Consider the following 15,143-nt stretch of genomic DNA (forward strand, 5'->3'; position numbering starts at 1 on the left):
AAATCACCTCACTCTTTTTGCCTCAGTGTCCTCATCTATAAAATGAGATAGAGGAAACCACACCAGTATCTTTGCCAAGAAAACATCAAAGGAGGTCACAAAGAGTTGACCAGGACTGAACACACTTAAGACTAAGACATTTCCTATTAGATGATATTTGTCCTTTTTCAAATGTGTGGGGAAAGTTCCCGGTGAAATCCTCTCAGGGTTAAGAAACTTGTTTTCCAGAGCACCTGCTTTATGATGACTATTTTTTGCAAACTGGGAGGACATTCTGACCATTCATTTTAGTTGAGATAATTACTTAAATTACTTCATTGTCTGGTGGGAAAAGTATTATGAAAACGTTTCATTGTTTCTTTGTGTCTGTTGCTGGGGTAAATTTCAGTGAATAGATTGTACCCCCAAAAGCTCAGTCAATGGGCTAAAGGGGAGAAGAGTTAGGGAGGAGGGGAGGGGGAACTCTTTAAAATCCAAACTTGCTGTGCTTTTAGTGTGGCTCTCTGACTTGAGTGTGTTCTCCCTAGAGAGAGAGTAAAAAAATAAAACTTTGTTTTGCATAGACCCAGTCTCTGAGAATTTCTTTTAGGGTAAATTTATCCCACATACAAAGATGATGACATCACTTTCTCCTCCAGGGCAAGGATAACTGCCCATGTACTGATTTGAACTCTGGTCCATGACTTCAGAGTTGGTGCTTTAACCACTGTGCCACCCAGTTACCCCATTAGGGTAAATGGTCAAAGAACAATAATAAGCTATTTTTCAAAAGAAGACATCCTAGCTGTCAATAACTATTTTAAAAAATGTTCCAAATCGTTAATAATTAGTGAAATGCAATTTATGGCAATTTTCAGGTTCCACTAAAATGATAATTGTTGAAGTGACTGTGGGAATGTAGGCCTATTAATACATTACTGGTGGAACTGGGGGTTGAATTTATCTCGAAAGCAATTTGAGATTATGCTCACAAAGTTAAACTATCCATACCCTTTGACTTAGTTATACCTCTACTAGCTCTAAACCTCAGAAGAATTCAGAGAAAAAGGAAACGATACCGATGTACAAAAATATTTAAAGCATTTTTTTCATAGTAGCTAAAAACTGGAAATAAAGTGTTTCCCAAGCTATCGTGGCAATAGCTAAACAAATCTTTGTATAGGAATGTAATGGAATATTATCATGCCATAATAAATGATGAAATGGATATTTTCTAAGAAACTGGGAAGATATCTTTTATCTAGGGGCAGCTAGGTGGCGCAGTGGATAGAGCACCGGCCTTGGAGTCAGGAGTACCTGGGTTCAAATCCGGTCTCAGACACTTAATCATTACATAGCTGTGTGGCCTTGGGCAAGCCTCTTAACCCCATTTGCCTTGCAAAAACCTTAAAAAAAACCATATCTTTTTTGTGATGAAGAATGAAGCAGAAATTGGGGGACAATTTACACAACAAAACTACGTTAAAGAGAAAAACTATTTTGAAAAACCTACTTTAGATTTCTGATTAAAACAGTGATAAACGGTGATTCATAGCACCCATCTCCCACCAGAAATGTAATGGATTTAACAACCGGGAGGCATGCTTTGGGAGTCATTTCTTCCTCGGGATTATGTCTGTTTCAGAGCTTTAAAAAATCATGAGAGTGATCATAAATGTAAGTTCAAACAAGTGCTTTAAAATTAAGTTGAAATTCAACCCCACGGACTCCACGTTAAAAGGTCCTGAAATAAAGGGCACATGCCAACCACGCTTAGAGCAAGCCCCGGCGGCGGGCCAGGGGCGGCACCATAGAGATGCGGAGTCGGTCCTCCGGCCGTCCTAGAGGGCGGCGAGTCTCCCCGCCTCACGCCCCGGGGAGGGAAACCTCTCGTCCCGAACTTCCGGTGCTGGGAACGCGGCTTTGTTCTGTTCTCTAGGACTCTGGAGAGGTCGGTTCGGGACTGGTGAGTGGCCGCAGGTCCCGACCGGGGGAGTGGGGGTGAGGTCCGAGCCCCGGCCGTCTCCCAGACTGGGCCGCGGCGGCTTGGAGGGAAGGGCCGCCTCCTCTTCTTCCTTTCCCGCGAGAGCAGAGAGCGAGGCTGGGCGGGGAAATGGGGAGCGGCGTGTGGCCCCCCAGCCCGCCCCGCTGGCGAGCGGGCATCGCCGGGGCCCGGGCCAAGGCGCGGACGCCCCGCGGGCCTGCTTCAGGGAAAGCTCGCCTTACAGCTGAGGAAACTAAGGCCCAGGGAGAGGAAGTGACGTAAGCCAGGTCCCACATCACTAAGGGGCCGACTAAGGCCGCTCGTCTCTCTTTGTCTTTAGGCCCCTTGCCTCTTTTTATTACCATTTGTCACACTTTATAGCATACGGTATATTCGATCAGCGAAGTAGGTAACAGGGCGCACTAGCGCAAGATGGGGTGATAAACAAAATCTTCCCTTTAGAAAACTTACCCCGATAGTTGAGAGAGGAAGAATTCCAGGCAGGAAGACCCTTGAGTAGTGGCCAGTCTGCAGTTCCTTACTAGACTTATTTGTTCCAGGTTGGGGTCAAGCTCCAGAGATACAAAGGACGGCCTCCCCCAAGGAGCTTACGGAGGGGTACACTTGTCAGAAACACGCTTTGTAGATGAAGGAGGGGAAGGTACCAGCAGCTGGGGGAATTGCATAGGCATCCTTTGGAGAGTGGGATATGACCCGAGCCTTGAAGCCAGGGAAAGTCAGGAGGTGGAAATGAGGAGGGAAAACGTTCCAAGCCTGGGGCAGCCAGTGCAGTCTTGGAGAGAAATGAATGGAGTGGCCTAACAGAAGAGGAAAAGCAAGTAGGTCAGGGTAGCTATATCCATCTGTGCTTAGAGAGAGCTAAAGTGTAAGAAGACGGGAAAGGTAGGAGAGGACCAAATTATGAAAGTTTGAAATGCAAATAAGAATTTAGAGTTCATCTTAGAGCCACTGTAGCAGTACATGATAAATTTGGGGAGGGGGGTGATGTGGGTGACTTTCCCTTTAGAAAATTCATCTTGATAGCTGAGTGGGGAAAGACAATACTGGGAGACAGGCTAGAAGGATATTACAGGAGTTCCACCTGGTGGTAGTTATACCATCCTGGTGAGAAATTGCTGTAATCCCTTTAAATTTTATTTAAAATTTTCCATCGGTATTCATTAGGGAAATTGGTTATAATTTTCTTTCTCTGTTTTGACTCTTTCAGATTTATGAAGAAATTTGTCAGGACTACTTCTTTGCCTATTTTTTCAAATAGTTTATGAAGAATTGGAATTGTTATTTAGATGCTTGTAGAATTCATTTGTAAATCTGACCCTGGAGATTTTTTCTTAGGGAGTTTATTGAGGACTTGTTAATTTCTTTTTCTAAAATTTAAGTATTTTATTTCCTCTTCTGCTAATCTGGACAATTTTTATTTTTTAAAGTATTCATCCATTTCACATAGATTGTCAGACTTATTGTCATACAGTTGGGCAAAATAGCTTTGAATTATTACTTTAATTTCCTCTTCATTGGAGATGAGTCAACAGGGTGATATAACTACCAGAAAAGCCTGGACAGTCTTGGAACTTTTAAGAGAGGCATAACTTCCAGGTATAAGGAGGAAATAGTCTCAGTTGTAATCTGTCCTAGTCAGACAACTTTGGATGTACTTTGTGTTCAGTTATGGATATATATTTTAGAAAAATAATTGGTAAATCAGATGTCTGGAGAAGGGCTTCCAGAAAGTTCATGCTATTATTTGAGGGTGAATGAAAGCAAGAAATTGAGGATGACATTGAGATTATAAGATCTTAGGTAGAGTACTCAACAGTAAGAGAGATATCAGAGGGGCGGCTAGGTGGCATAGTGGATATAAAGCACCAGCCTTGGAGTCAGGAGTACCTGGGTTCAAATCCAGTCTCAGACACTTAATAATTACCTAGCTGTGTGGCCTTGGGCAAGCCACTTAACCCCATTGCCTTGCAAAATCCTAAAAAAAAAAAAGAGAGAGAGAGAGAGAGATATCAGGAAAAAGGGGGAAGGTTTTTCAGTAAAGAGGATAAAATCTGTTTTGGACTATGCCTGTAAGACTTCCAGTTCAAGATGACAGTAGATGGTTGGCAATGTGGAATTATAGCTCAAAAAAGAGACTAGATCTGGGAATCATTTGCTTAGAAATGATCATTGAACTCATGGGATCTGATGAGATGAAATGAACTGACTGCCAAAAGAGGAGGTCATGTGCTTAATGAACACTATAGGACCAATTATGGTTGATTCTTGATCAGGTAACAATTGGACCAGATTATCAAGAGTCCTAAAATGGGTGAGGCAAGTGAAATTTTTGTTTCTGGCTTGCAAAGCAGAGAGCTTTTGAAGAAAAAAATGCATACAATATGCAACTATGGTTCCTTTGCTTTATAAATAAATAAAAAATAAGTAGGATAGCAGATTTTGTATGACAGGATACAGAAAGACTGACAGACTAGAAAATTAAGAAGATAAAAATTCATATCAAATCTTATATTTAAATTCAAGAATTTGATTTTTAGCTAGACAGCAGTTCTGCTGCAAAATACATAAGGGTTTTGGTGAACATCAAGACATGAGTCAGCAATGAGATAAAATTGCCAGAAAAGCTTGGTCAGTCTTGGAACCTTTAAGAGAAGCTTAAGTTCCAGGTGTAAGAAGGAAATAGTCTCAATTGTAATCTGTTTTAGACTACTTGAAAGAGTCTAGTCTAACCTCACAGAATTGTTTTTGAGGCTCAAGTGACATTATGTATTTTTATGTGTAAAAGATTGGAGGGAGGAGGGTTATACACTATATAAATGTCAGCTACTCTTCAGTAATAACTATTTCTTTTTCTTAAAGAATAACAGGAAGAGAAACTCATCAGGAATCAATAGGTGTCTAAAAGACAATTGGGATTTGAAAGTAGCAGCACAGATCCTTTCTGGAGAGAGACCACTCTGTAAACCTACGTGATGACTGCAGAATCCAAAGAGACTGCCATCCTTTCTCCCCAGGCTCTACAGGATCAGGATGGACCTATAATAATCAAAGTGGAAGATGATCCCACCTGGGAGCAGGAATCTAGTCAGCAAAGTAACAGTCATCCCAACCAAGAGATCTGGCGGCAGCGCTTCAGGCAACTGTGCTATCAGGAGACACCTGGACCCCGAGAGGCTCTGAGCCGATTGCGCACACTCTGTTGTGAGTGGCTGAGGCCAGAGATGCACACTAAGGAGGAAATCTTGGAACTGCTGGTGCTGGAGCAGTTCCTGAGTATCCTGCCAGAGGAACTCCAGATCTGGTTGCAGGAACGACATCCAGAAAGTGGTGAGGAGGTAGTGATGCTACTGGAAGATTTAGAGAGAGAATTGGATGAACCAGGACAGCAGGTAGGGAGAATGCTTCTGGGTCATAGGAGACTGGGGCTGCAGATTCTTAAAAGGTAACAAGGGATTATGGGCATGGAATTTGGAACAGAATTGCTGAGTTTAAAACATTTTAAAACTAAGAAAATGTTCATCTTTTCTGTTCCTTAATATTGTTGATTGAATACAACTGGTTTCTTTTTCTAGTGCCTTTTTATCTCTGGAACTGTTCCCTGAGATCCTTTTTCATGTTTTTAACTAGTTTCCCAAATGGTTTTGCCACTTTTTTCCCAGAAGCCTTTCTTAGTCCTCCCAAAACCACTTTATTTTATTTAGAATGGATTCTGTATATATTCATTAATATATATATATGTATGTATGTGTGTGTGTGTGTGTGTGTGTGTGTGTGTATGTTTCTGCATTTGTTGTCTCCTCTCTTACTTTTATAATTATATCCTCATTACTTGGTATAGTGTCTCACACATCTAAGTACTTAATGAAGTAGCTTAATTGATTAAGCTAAGCTCAACCTCACCTAATTGTTTCCAGGTCTCAGCACATACACAAGAACAAGCATTACTCTGGGAAGGGGTGACTCCCCTTTTCCCAGCTCCAGTGACATTGAAGAAGTCACCAAGTATTCAGGTTCAACCTATGGAGACTCAGTTGACGTGTGAATCTGTGGAACCACACCCTCTCCAAAAGATTGGTGAGAAGGGATTCATCTAAAGAGAGGGAAGGGTGGATTATTTTGCCAAACTGCAGGGTAAACAGGTACTTGAGGCGTAATGTGTGCCTAGCTCCATGGGGGATTTAAAAAAAAAGTATAAGAAATGTTTTGCGTTTTCAAGGACTTTTAAAACAAGTTGAAAAAACAAGATATTCATATATCAAACAATTGCAGAAGGATGGAATTGATCAAGGAAACTGTTTATGGGATTTTAGCTCCTAACAAGAAATAGGTTGGGTAGAGTTATGTAGAGATAAAGAAAGGTATGCTTTATAAGCAGCAGTGATAACAGTGAGTTTCTCTTCAGCAGGAATAAAGGACTTGTAAGGCTGAACATGCCAGAAGTTATTTTAGGCAGCAATTGGGTATGGATGTCACTAAATGCTGTTGAGGGAGTTAAATCATTTCAAGGAGGAGGGAATATAATGGATTGTTTAAAGGAGATGCACTGAATTGCTTATATAACAATCCCAATGAACTTTGAGGGTTGTATGCAGTTGTACACCAAGAGATACATTTACTTAGTGAAATCTTTCACGCAAAAAAACCCAAATTGAATCTTGCATTTAAAATCTAAGGACTAAGGTGGCTAGGTGGCGTAGTGGATAAAGCACTGGCCTTGGAGTCAGTAGTACCTGGGTTCAAATCCGGTCTCAGACACTTAATAATTACTTAGCTGTGTGGCCTTGGGCAAGCCACTTAACCCTGTTTGCCTTGCAAAAACTTAAAAAATAAACAAACAAATAAATAAAAGGAGACAGTTTAAAAAAATCTAAGGACTTCAACACAAATATTCAAGATTTGTTAATTGCTTTTTAAATTCCACTATGTTAACAAATCATATATTTATTTTCCCTTGGTAGCATTACAAAGCTAGGCATATGCAGGCCCTATATTCTAGTTCTTGTAGTGGGCTACCCAGTCCTACAATGGCTGCTCTATCTTATCTTGCAGAGAGTATAAGGAGTTTGGAAATCCTGACATCTCTTAAATAGGCTTGCAAGATTCTGTATGCTAGTATCTTGACTCAACCTCTGAGGCACAGCTGTTTTCACTTTTCAACTGCCTTTCCCTACTTGGTAGATAGTAATGCTTTGATTTCTACACTTTTCATCCTTTTGGAACTGAGATTCCAGTCTCATCACTTAGCTGAAATTACACTTTCCAGCGATTTCTTAATTACTAAATCCGATTGGCCTTTATCTTCCTAGCAGTTATGGTCAAATAGGAAGTTCTTTCCCAAATAGTTTATTGAACTAGTTATTGAATAAATTGGTTCTAATTCTTTTTTATCTAGCATGTTTTCATCCATCTTTTCTTTTTTGTAAGCTGGTACTAAATAATTTTAATGAATATTGCTTTATAGTATAACTTGAGGTTTAAAAATGCTATACCCCCCCAAATACTATTTTTTCACTGTTTCTCATGAAATTCTAGATCTTCTGTTCCTCTGAATAAATTTTTGTTTAGGTCTAACTTTATAAAGTATTCCAAGCTAACTTGAGTAGTGTAGTATTAAATTCATAAATTAATTCAAGTAGGCTCATAATTGTTTGTATTATGTTGGCACTTAATATCCTTCAAGTTATTTAAAGTGTTCATTATTTCTTTGAGAAGTATATTATAATTGAATGGATATAAGTTTTAAAGAGTATGTTTCTGATTGACTCCAAGATATTATTAAATAAAAGGAGAAAAATTAAATTACTAAAATAATAGCAGAACTTTGGTGAAATCATAACAAGTAAAAAGGATTCTCATAACCCATTATACATAATTATATCCCATCAAAATTAAGAATTTAAAATCAAGAAATATCTAAAAAAAACCCAAATACCCAAATTAACAAAGCAAGTAATAAAAATCTTAATTCACTTTCAGAAAAAAAAAAGAATTCAAATTACCTATAAAAGCACTAACTACCCAAGAAAAAGCTTCCACGTCTAGATTGATTTATAAGTGAATTCTAACAAATGTTTAAAGAATAATAACTTTATTCTTAAAATTACAAAATTACACACATTACTTCTGTTTTGTTTAACTGTAAAACTAAGGTGGTTTGACTAGACTCAAAAGTTACCTTCTGTTTCTTAAACTTTGATTCTTTTATGAAAATGATATACGTGTCATACCTAAACCAAGGATGGGATAAAGGAAAGAAAGGTAAATGTATTAATATCACTATTGAATTTTAATTTGAAATGTGAAGTAAAATTCTAGTTAACGGACTATATATAGTAACATAAACATATTTCTTAAAATTAAGTTTATTTATCTTCATATCAGACAGCTAGGTGGCACAGTAGATAGAGTGATAGACCAGGTGTCAGAAGAATTTATCTTCCTGAGTTCAAACCTGGTCTCAGACACTTACTAGCTGTGTGTCCCCAGGCAAGTTACTTAATCCAGTTTCCTCATCTGTAAAATGATCTGGAGAAGGAAATGGCAAACCTCTCTTTGCCAAGAAAACCTCAAATGAGGACACAACTAAATGAACAATAACAAATTGAATCTTCAGAATACAAATGTGGTTTAACATTAGGAAGGCAATTTAATATATTAAAAACAAAACAAAAATGTCCAAAATTAAAAATAAAAAAATAGAATACTCCAAATACAATTACATTAGAATATAATACTCAATTATATTAAAACCTTACAAAACATAAGTATAGAAGAACCATTTTTTAATAAGACAAAAAAAATACATATCTGAAATCAAAGGTTAGCATTTGCAGTGGAAACAATTAGAATTTTTCCTGATAAATACAGGAATAAAACAGGATGCATCATTTACCCATTGTTATTTGACATAGTTCTAGAAATGTCAACCATAGTAATAAGAGAAGAGAAAATTAAAGGCAAAAAAGGAGTCAAAACTGTCTTTTATTTATTGATGATATGATGGCTTACCTAGGAAACCCCAACAGAGAAATTAATTGAAACAGTAATTTCAGTAAAGGAGTAACATAAAAAAATAAATACAAAAAAATCATCAGTATTTCTATCCAGTGACCTTTTCCTAGTTTGCAGTCTTCTTGTCTTCCCTACAAGCATTTGACACTGTTAACTTCTCCTGCACACTCAGGCATTAAGTTTCCTCAACTATAAATTACAGAAGGCTTCCAGGGTCCCTTCTAGTCTTGAACTAATGATGACTCTCCTCCCCCCCCCCCCCCCCCAGGTTTTTGTAAGGTAAAAGTGGCTTGCCCAAGGCCACACAGCTAGGTAATAAATGTCTGAGGCTGGAATTGAACTCAGGTACTCCTGACTCCAGGACTGGTGCTTTATCTACTGCACCACCTAGCCGCCCCAATGACTCTCTTTTGATCTTTATGGTACTATAGTACTATTCTACTAACCTGATCATCCATTACTGGATCATTATCCATGCCAAAATTTTGAATATATTCCAGATTCTGCCCTAGACCCTCTTTCTTTCTCTCTCTCTATGATTTCTTCCATGCTTCAGTTTATCATCTCTATGCACTTGAGTATCCTTATCCTACCCTAGTTTTTCACCTCAACTGCAGCCCTGAATCTCATATTAGTATTAGATAGTTTAAACTTAGATGACCCACAGAAACATCAAATCAAAGAGAACTTCATTTTCCCTCCCACAATTCATCTATCTTCCTTACTTTCCCATTTGTGTCAAGATTACCACTATCTTTTTACTTGCTCATATTTGCATACTGAGTCATTTCAGTAGAATGAAACCTCCTTAAGAACATTTTTGTCTTTGTGTTCTCAGCACCTTTCATAAATAGCCTAGCACATTGTAAATACTTAATAAATGCTTATTTAATAGTCCTCAGCTTTATGTGTCTCTTACTCTTCATATTAAATTATATGCCAATTCTTTTTTATTTAAATCTCTTTTATCTATTCCCTTTTCTTCACTTACATGTCCACAACCTTCCTTCAAGTCCTTATTGCCTCTTTCCTGGACTATTTCCTAATTAATTGGTTAGGAAATCTCTGATCTATCTTCTTCATATATATCTCCTCAATCTCCTTTATCCCCACTCCCCTATAGCTAGTTTCCATCAAAGTTTATTGCCTCAAAGACCTTTCAGTCTCTTTCCAAATGATAGTAAACACCCCCCCACACACACACACACACACATATATAACTTACTTTATTACATGTTTCACCAAATAAAAGGGTCTTAAGAGTTGGGAGCATTTTCTTTTTGTTTGTGTATGCCCAGAATCTATCATAGTCCCTGACACTTAATAGGTATATTTGTTTTCTAATTAATTGGATGATAAGATTTTCCTTAGGCACAGTTTACAATAATCATCATCATCTTAAATTCATAAAGTACTTTATACTTTTCAAAATAACTTAAGTATAAAATATAGCACTCTAAGTGCGATTTTGTTTTGTGGTTCAGAGACTGTGATTTACCTAAAGCTAGTTAGCTGATGGCTAATCTAGGACAAGAATCCACGTTTTCTGTCTCTTAAGCCAAAGCTCTTTTTACTTACTCCACAGAGAGTTTGATAATTTTTTTTTAATTAATGAGGACATAAAACATAATAAAGAAGCACAGAAATTCTGTTTAAATAGGAGATACTGGGTGGCTAGGTGGCGCAGTGGAAAGAGCACCAGCCCTGGAGTCAGGAGTACCTGAGTTCAAATCCGGCCTCAGACACTTAATAATTACCTAGTTGTGTGGCCTTGGGCAAGCCACTTAATCCCATTTACCTCGAAAAAGAAAATCTTAAAAAAAAATAAACATAGATAGATAGGAGATACCATTATGCCATGCATAAACATAATTTGATCCCTTTCTCATAAATCTTTCATTATTTTTAAGCTCTGCTTAATTTTTATCTAGTTCTATACTTGAGTAGAAATAACTCACCTGAGTCACTTCTCTCCCTAAAAAAGTGCTTGTTTGAATTTTTAATAACTTCACTTGAAGTGAGAATCTGAAGAGCCATATTTCTATTAGAAGCCTTAACCCAGGGGCTGCTAGGTGGCGCAGTCCATAAAACACCAACCCTGGAGTCAGGAGTACCTGGATTCAAATCTGGTCTCAGATACTTAATAATTACCTAGCTGTGTGGCCTTGGGCAAGCCACTTAACCCATTTGCCTTGCAAAAAAAAAAAAAAAAGAAGAAGAAGCAGTCTTAACTCCAGTTTTAAGTGTTTTAAAATTTCCTTGGGCAGGTCACTCAGAACTCAAGGGTTCATTCAAATAAACAGTTCCTTTAATTTGATTCCTTTAATTTCTAGCAACCCCAACTACAGAAAGATAAAACCAATCAGCAAACAAATTTATGGGTCTCAAGAGTTTTCTTGCCAGAGTCCTAAAACTGTTTTCATATCCTCCTTACCCAGAGGACCCATAGGTTCCCAGACCAAGCTCCCTAGTGGTAAAGTCAACTCAAATTCCCCTAGGTCTGCTTCATTGTTTTCAGTTTACAATAACCCTAGTTGGTGTTGTAGGAGCATGGGGGTTAATTCAGACCTCACCTTTCAGCTAGTATCCTGGCCCCCCAGCAGGGCTTTTAATTTGTCTAGTGATACTCAGTATTTTAATTTCGTAACTAGTTAATTTCTTTTTCTGTCTCCTAGTGTGAGGAAGACATTCTCTGAGCCACATGATTACTTAAAGAGCGATTCCAGTTACTGAGTAAATGAGCCCCCATTCCTGAATTTTCCCCACAAAAAAAGGTTTCTTAACCAGCCAACCATTTCATCTATTTTTAAAGTTTATAACTGTGCTATTTTTAATCTATACTGGTTTGGTCCCTTTTTAAAAATCATCATAGGTATGTATGTCTATGACACTATTCCCTGCTTTATTAGTTTTCTTCCCCCCAAAAACTTTCATTTTTGTACTTTTTTCCTTCATTTCCAGATATATCTATTCTCCCTCCCTTACCCAGAGGGCTATTTATTGTAATACAGATTAAAAAAAAGAAAGAAATGGAAAATAAGCAACTCAGCAAAACTAACATTGCAGTAAAGTATGGCAATATATACAAGGTTTCACACATTTCAATACTCGTAATAACCCATACTTTACAAAGGCAGCAGGGAGGTATGTTTTTTCTTCTCATTCAAGGACAGATTTAATCATTGTAATTATACAGTATTCAGTTGGATTTTGTAATTTTTATTTTTTCTATTTACATGTTGTGTATATCTTTTCCTGTTTTTGCTTACTTCATTTTATATCAGATCTTAATTTATTATGTAATCTTATATTCATAATTTAATCTATTTTATTTCCAGTTCTTTAGTACCACAAAAGTGCAGATTTCCTAAACCTAAAGAGCTGTTTTGATTTGTATTCTTATTATTAATTTAGTCTTGTTTTTTAATATGTTGTTAATAGTTTACAAATCTTTTGAGAACTTTGTCTTCTCTGCCCTCTGACCACTTAGCTATTGGGGAACAATTTTTGGTCTTACATTTTTGTGTTAGTCATATTTCTTGGCTATCCAGCTCTAGTCAGCAATATTTGATGGAAATTTTTTTCTACTTTGACAATTTCCCTTTTTACCCTAACATAGCTAGATTGTACAGTATGAGGAGTGCTAGACCTGGAATACAGGAAGACCTGAGCTCAGATTTGACCTCAGATACTTATTAGATTTGTGGCCCCAAGGTAATCGCTCAGTTTGCCTCAATTTTCTCAATTGTAAAATGGTGATGTGATATTAACAGTACCTAACACCCAGAAGTTATGAGGATCAAATTAGATAATATTTAGAACACACTTATTCCAGTGACTAGCACAAGTTCTTCTATAAATCCTCCCCAACTTTCCCCTCCCTTCCTTATCCTGTTACGATTTTGCTCTGCTTTTATTCTTTCAAAGGCTTTTCAATTTCATATAATCAAAAGTAATCTATTTTAGACTTTCTGTTAGGGGTCAGCTAGGTGGTGCAGTGGACAGAGCATAAAGCACCATCCCTGGAGTCAGGAGGACCTGAGTTCAAATCCAGTCTCAGACACATAATAATTACCTAGCTGTGTGACCTTGGGCAAGTCACTTAACCCCACTGCCTTGCAAAAAAAAAACTTTTCTGTTCATTGCTTTTCACCTCTTCCTCAGTTAATTCTAATCACAATAATGAAAAGTTTTTGATTTGGGTCTATCACCTTTTTTTTTAACCTTTAACATTCAGGTTTTCTATCTGTTTTAAGCTTGTAATTTATGCTGTTAGATGCTGATTTAAACCAAATTTCTGTCAAACTGCTTTCCAGCTTTCTTATTGTATAATAAGTTTTAGTTTAATTTTGTTTTCAGCTAATTTAGCCATCCAATGTCACCAAAACATACATTTCTCCTTCCTTAATCCCAAGATATCCAACCGTACATAACTAGTTTTGAACCAGAATTCAAAGTGACTTTATTAACTTCTTGTTTCTTTTTTTGTTTGTTTTGCAAGACAATGGGTTAAGTGACTTGCTCAAGGTCACACAGCTAGGTAATTATTAAGTGTCTTGAAGTCAAATTTGAACTCAGGTCTTCCTGACTCCAGGTTTGGTGCTCTATCCACTGCACCACCTAGCTGGCCCTCACTTCTTGTTTCAAGGAATAATTGGGATAATCAGATTTAAACCTCTCTACCGCCCCCAATTTTAAAAAAGAATTATTTGATTTCTAAGTACAAGGGAGAAAAGACCTGAAGTCTTAAACCTCATGGGAATTAATACCTTCACCAAAAAAATAGGCCTTAGATTAGGATTTTTAAAAATAGGATTGTTACTTTGTCCATCTTGCTTTTACCCATTTTTACCCTTTTGACTCTCCTTTCCTTTTCTTTCATACCCCTTTACAAACACAGTTTACTCTCCCTGCCAATTCCTTGGCTCCACCGTCCTTTTTCCTTAGTATCAGTTCTGTGAATAGCTGGGGGTACTTGCAAAGGCTTTTCAATTTCAGAAGGTTGTATGGTGGAGCTTTAATCATGCCCTTCCTCACTCAAGCCTTTCTCTATTCATCATTCCCTAAGAAGTTTCATAGAGATTTGAAGTAGTCATAATTTTTAAAAAATTTACTAACCAATTATAAAAATAATTCTCACTTATATACATCCCTACAGATTGCTTTTGTCACCATCCATTATGTCAACATTTTATGGATAAAATCTCTTTACTGATTGTCGATAAATACTTCAGAAGAGACTAATTTGAATAACAGAATAATAGGAAAGATTTGGGAAAATTGATGAACACTTGAATGTTTTTGTAACCACAGCCCCTCCCCGTGTGATCCTTTTGCAAAAGTCAAACCTGAAGGATGTTGTATTATGATATCATAAAACTTGCACCTCAAAACCAACACCTGATATATCATTAACTCATTTAGAGAATATGTACATGGTTCTAGTTATAACTTAAATTTTATTAAACCTAAGATAAAATAGGGGCAGCTAGGTGGCACAGTGGATAAAGCATGGGCCCCTGGAGTCAGGAGTACCTGGGTTCAAATCTGGTCTCAGACACTTAATAATTACCTAGCTATGTGGCCCTGGGCAAGCCACTTAACCCCATTTGCCTTGCAGAAACCTAAAAAAAAAACCCAAAAAACCCCCAAACAAAGAAAAAAACCCTAAGATAAAATTATCTTCTTAATTTTTAATTTTATGTTTCATGACAAAAGTAAAAAAAAAAGTCAAAGGGCAGCTAGGTGATGCAGTGAATAGAGCACCTGAAGTCCAGAAGACCTGAGTTCAAATCCGGCCTCAAACACTTAATAATTACCTAGCTGTGTGACCTTGGGCAAGTCACTTAACCCCATTGCCTTGCAAAAAAAAGTCAGAACTTTTTACTATTTACCTCTGAAGTTGTTGGTCTTCATTTTAAGGACTTCCTTATTTTTTTTAAATTGAATTTATTAAGTTCAGAAATTTGAGATTGTAATTGCACCAAGATCTTTGGTTTTAGTGGTGATTTGTATGTACTCATTATTGTGGTTGATGTACCATAGAGCTGAACTTAAATACCTTTCAAATTAGAGGAGGACAAAGTCCATTAGTTATCTTCTCCCAGTACAAGGAACTGACATATGCCTATTCTATTTATTGTTTCAG

General features: G+C 37.2%; 1 protein-coding gene across 4 annotated transcripts in view; it reads left to right on the plus strand.

The window, feature by feature from the left end:
• Positions 1-1,836: 1,836 nt before the first annotated feature.
• The window catches only part of ZSCAN21 (zinc finger and SCAN domain containing 21), a 34,224-nt gene continuing 20,917 nt past the window's right edge, over positions 1,837-15,143 (plus strand). The window contains exons 1-3 of one of the 4 annotated variants that reach the window (XM_074225277.1): positions 1,837-1,945; positions 4,844-5,373; positions 5,899-6,058. In XM_074225277.1, coding sequence (XP_074081378.1) covers positions 4,957-5,373; positions 5,899-6,058 — 577 coding nt within the window. In that variant the 5' untranslated portion in view covers positions 1,837-1,945; positions 4,844-4,956. Of the gene's footprint in view, positions 1,946-2,134; positions 2,242-2,279; positions 2,369-2,411; positions 2,625-4,843; positions 5,374-5,898; positions 6,059-15,143 lie in introns of those variants that run through there. The other 3 variants (XM_074225278.1, XM_074225281.1, XM_074225279.1) reach the window with 3 other exon arrangements.

This window comes from Macrotis lagotis, chromosome 2, assembly GCF_037893015.1.
Source record: "Macrotis lagotis isolate mMagLag1 chromosome 2, bilby.v1.9.chrom.fasta, whole genome shotgun sequence".
Taxonomy (NCBI): Eukaryota; Metazoa; Chordata; class Mammalia; order Peramelemorphia; family Peramelidae; genus Macrotis; species Macrotis lagotis.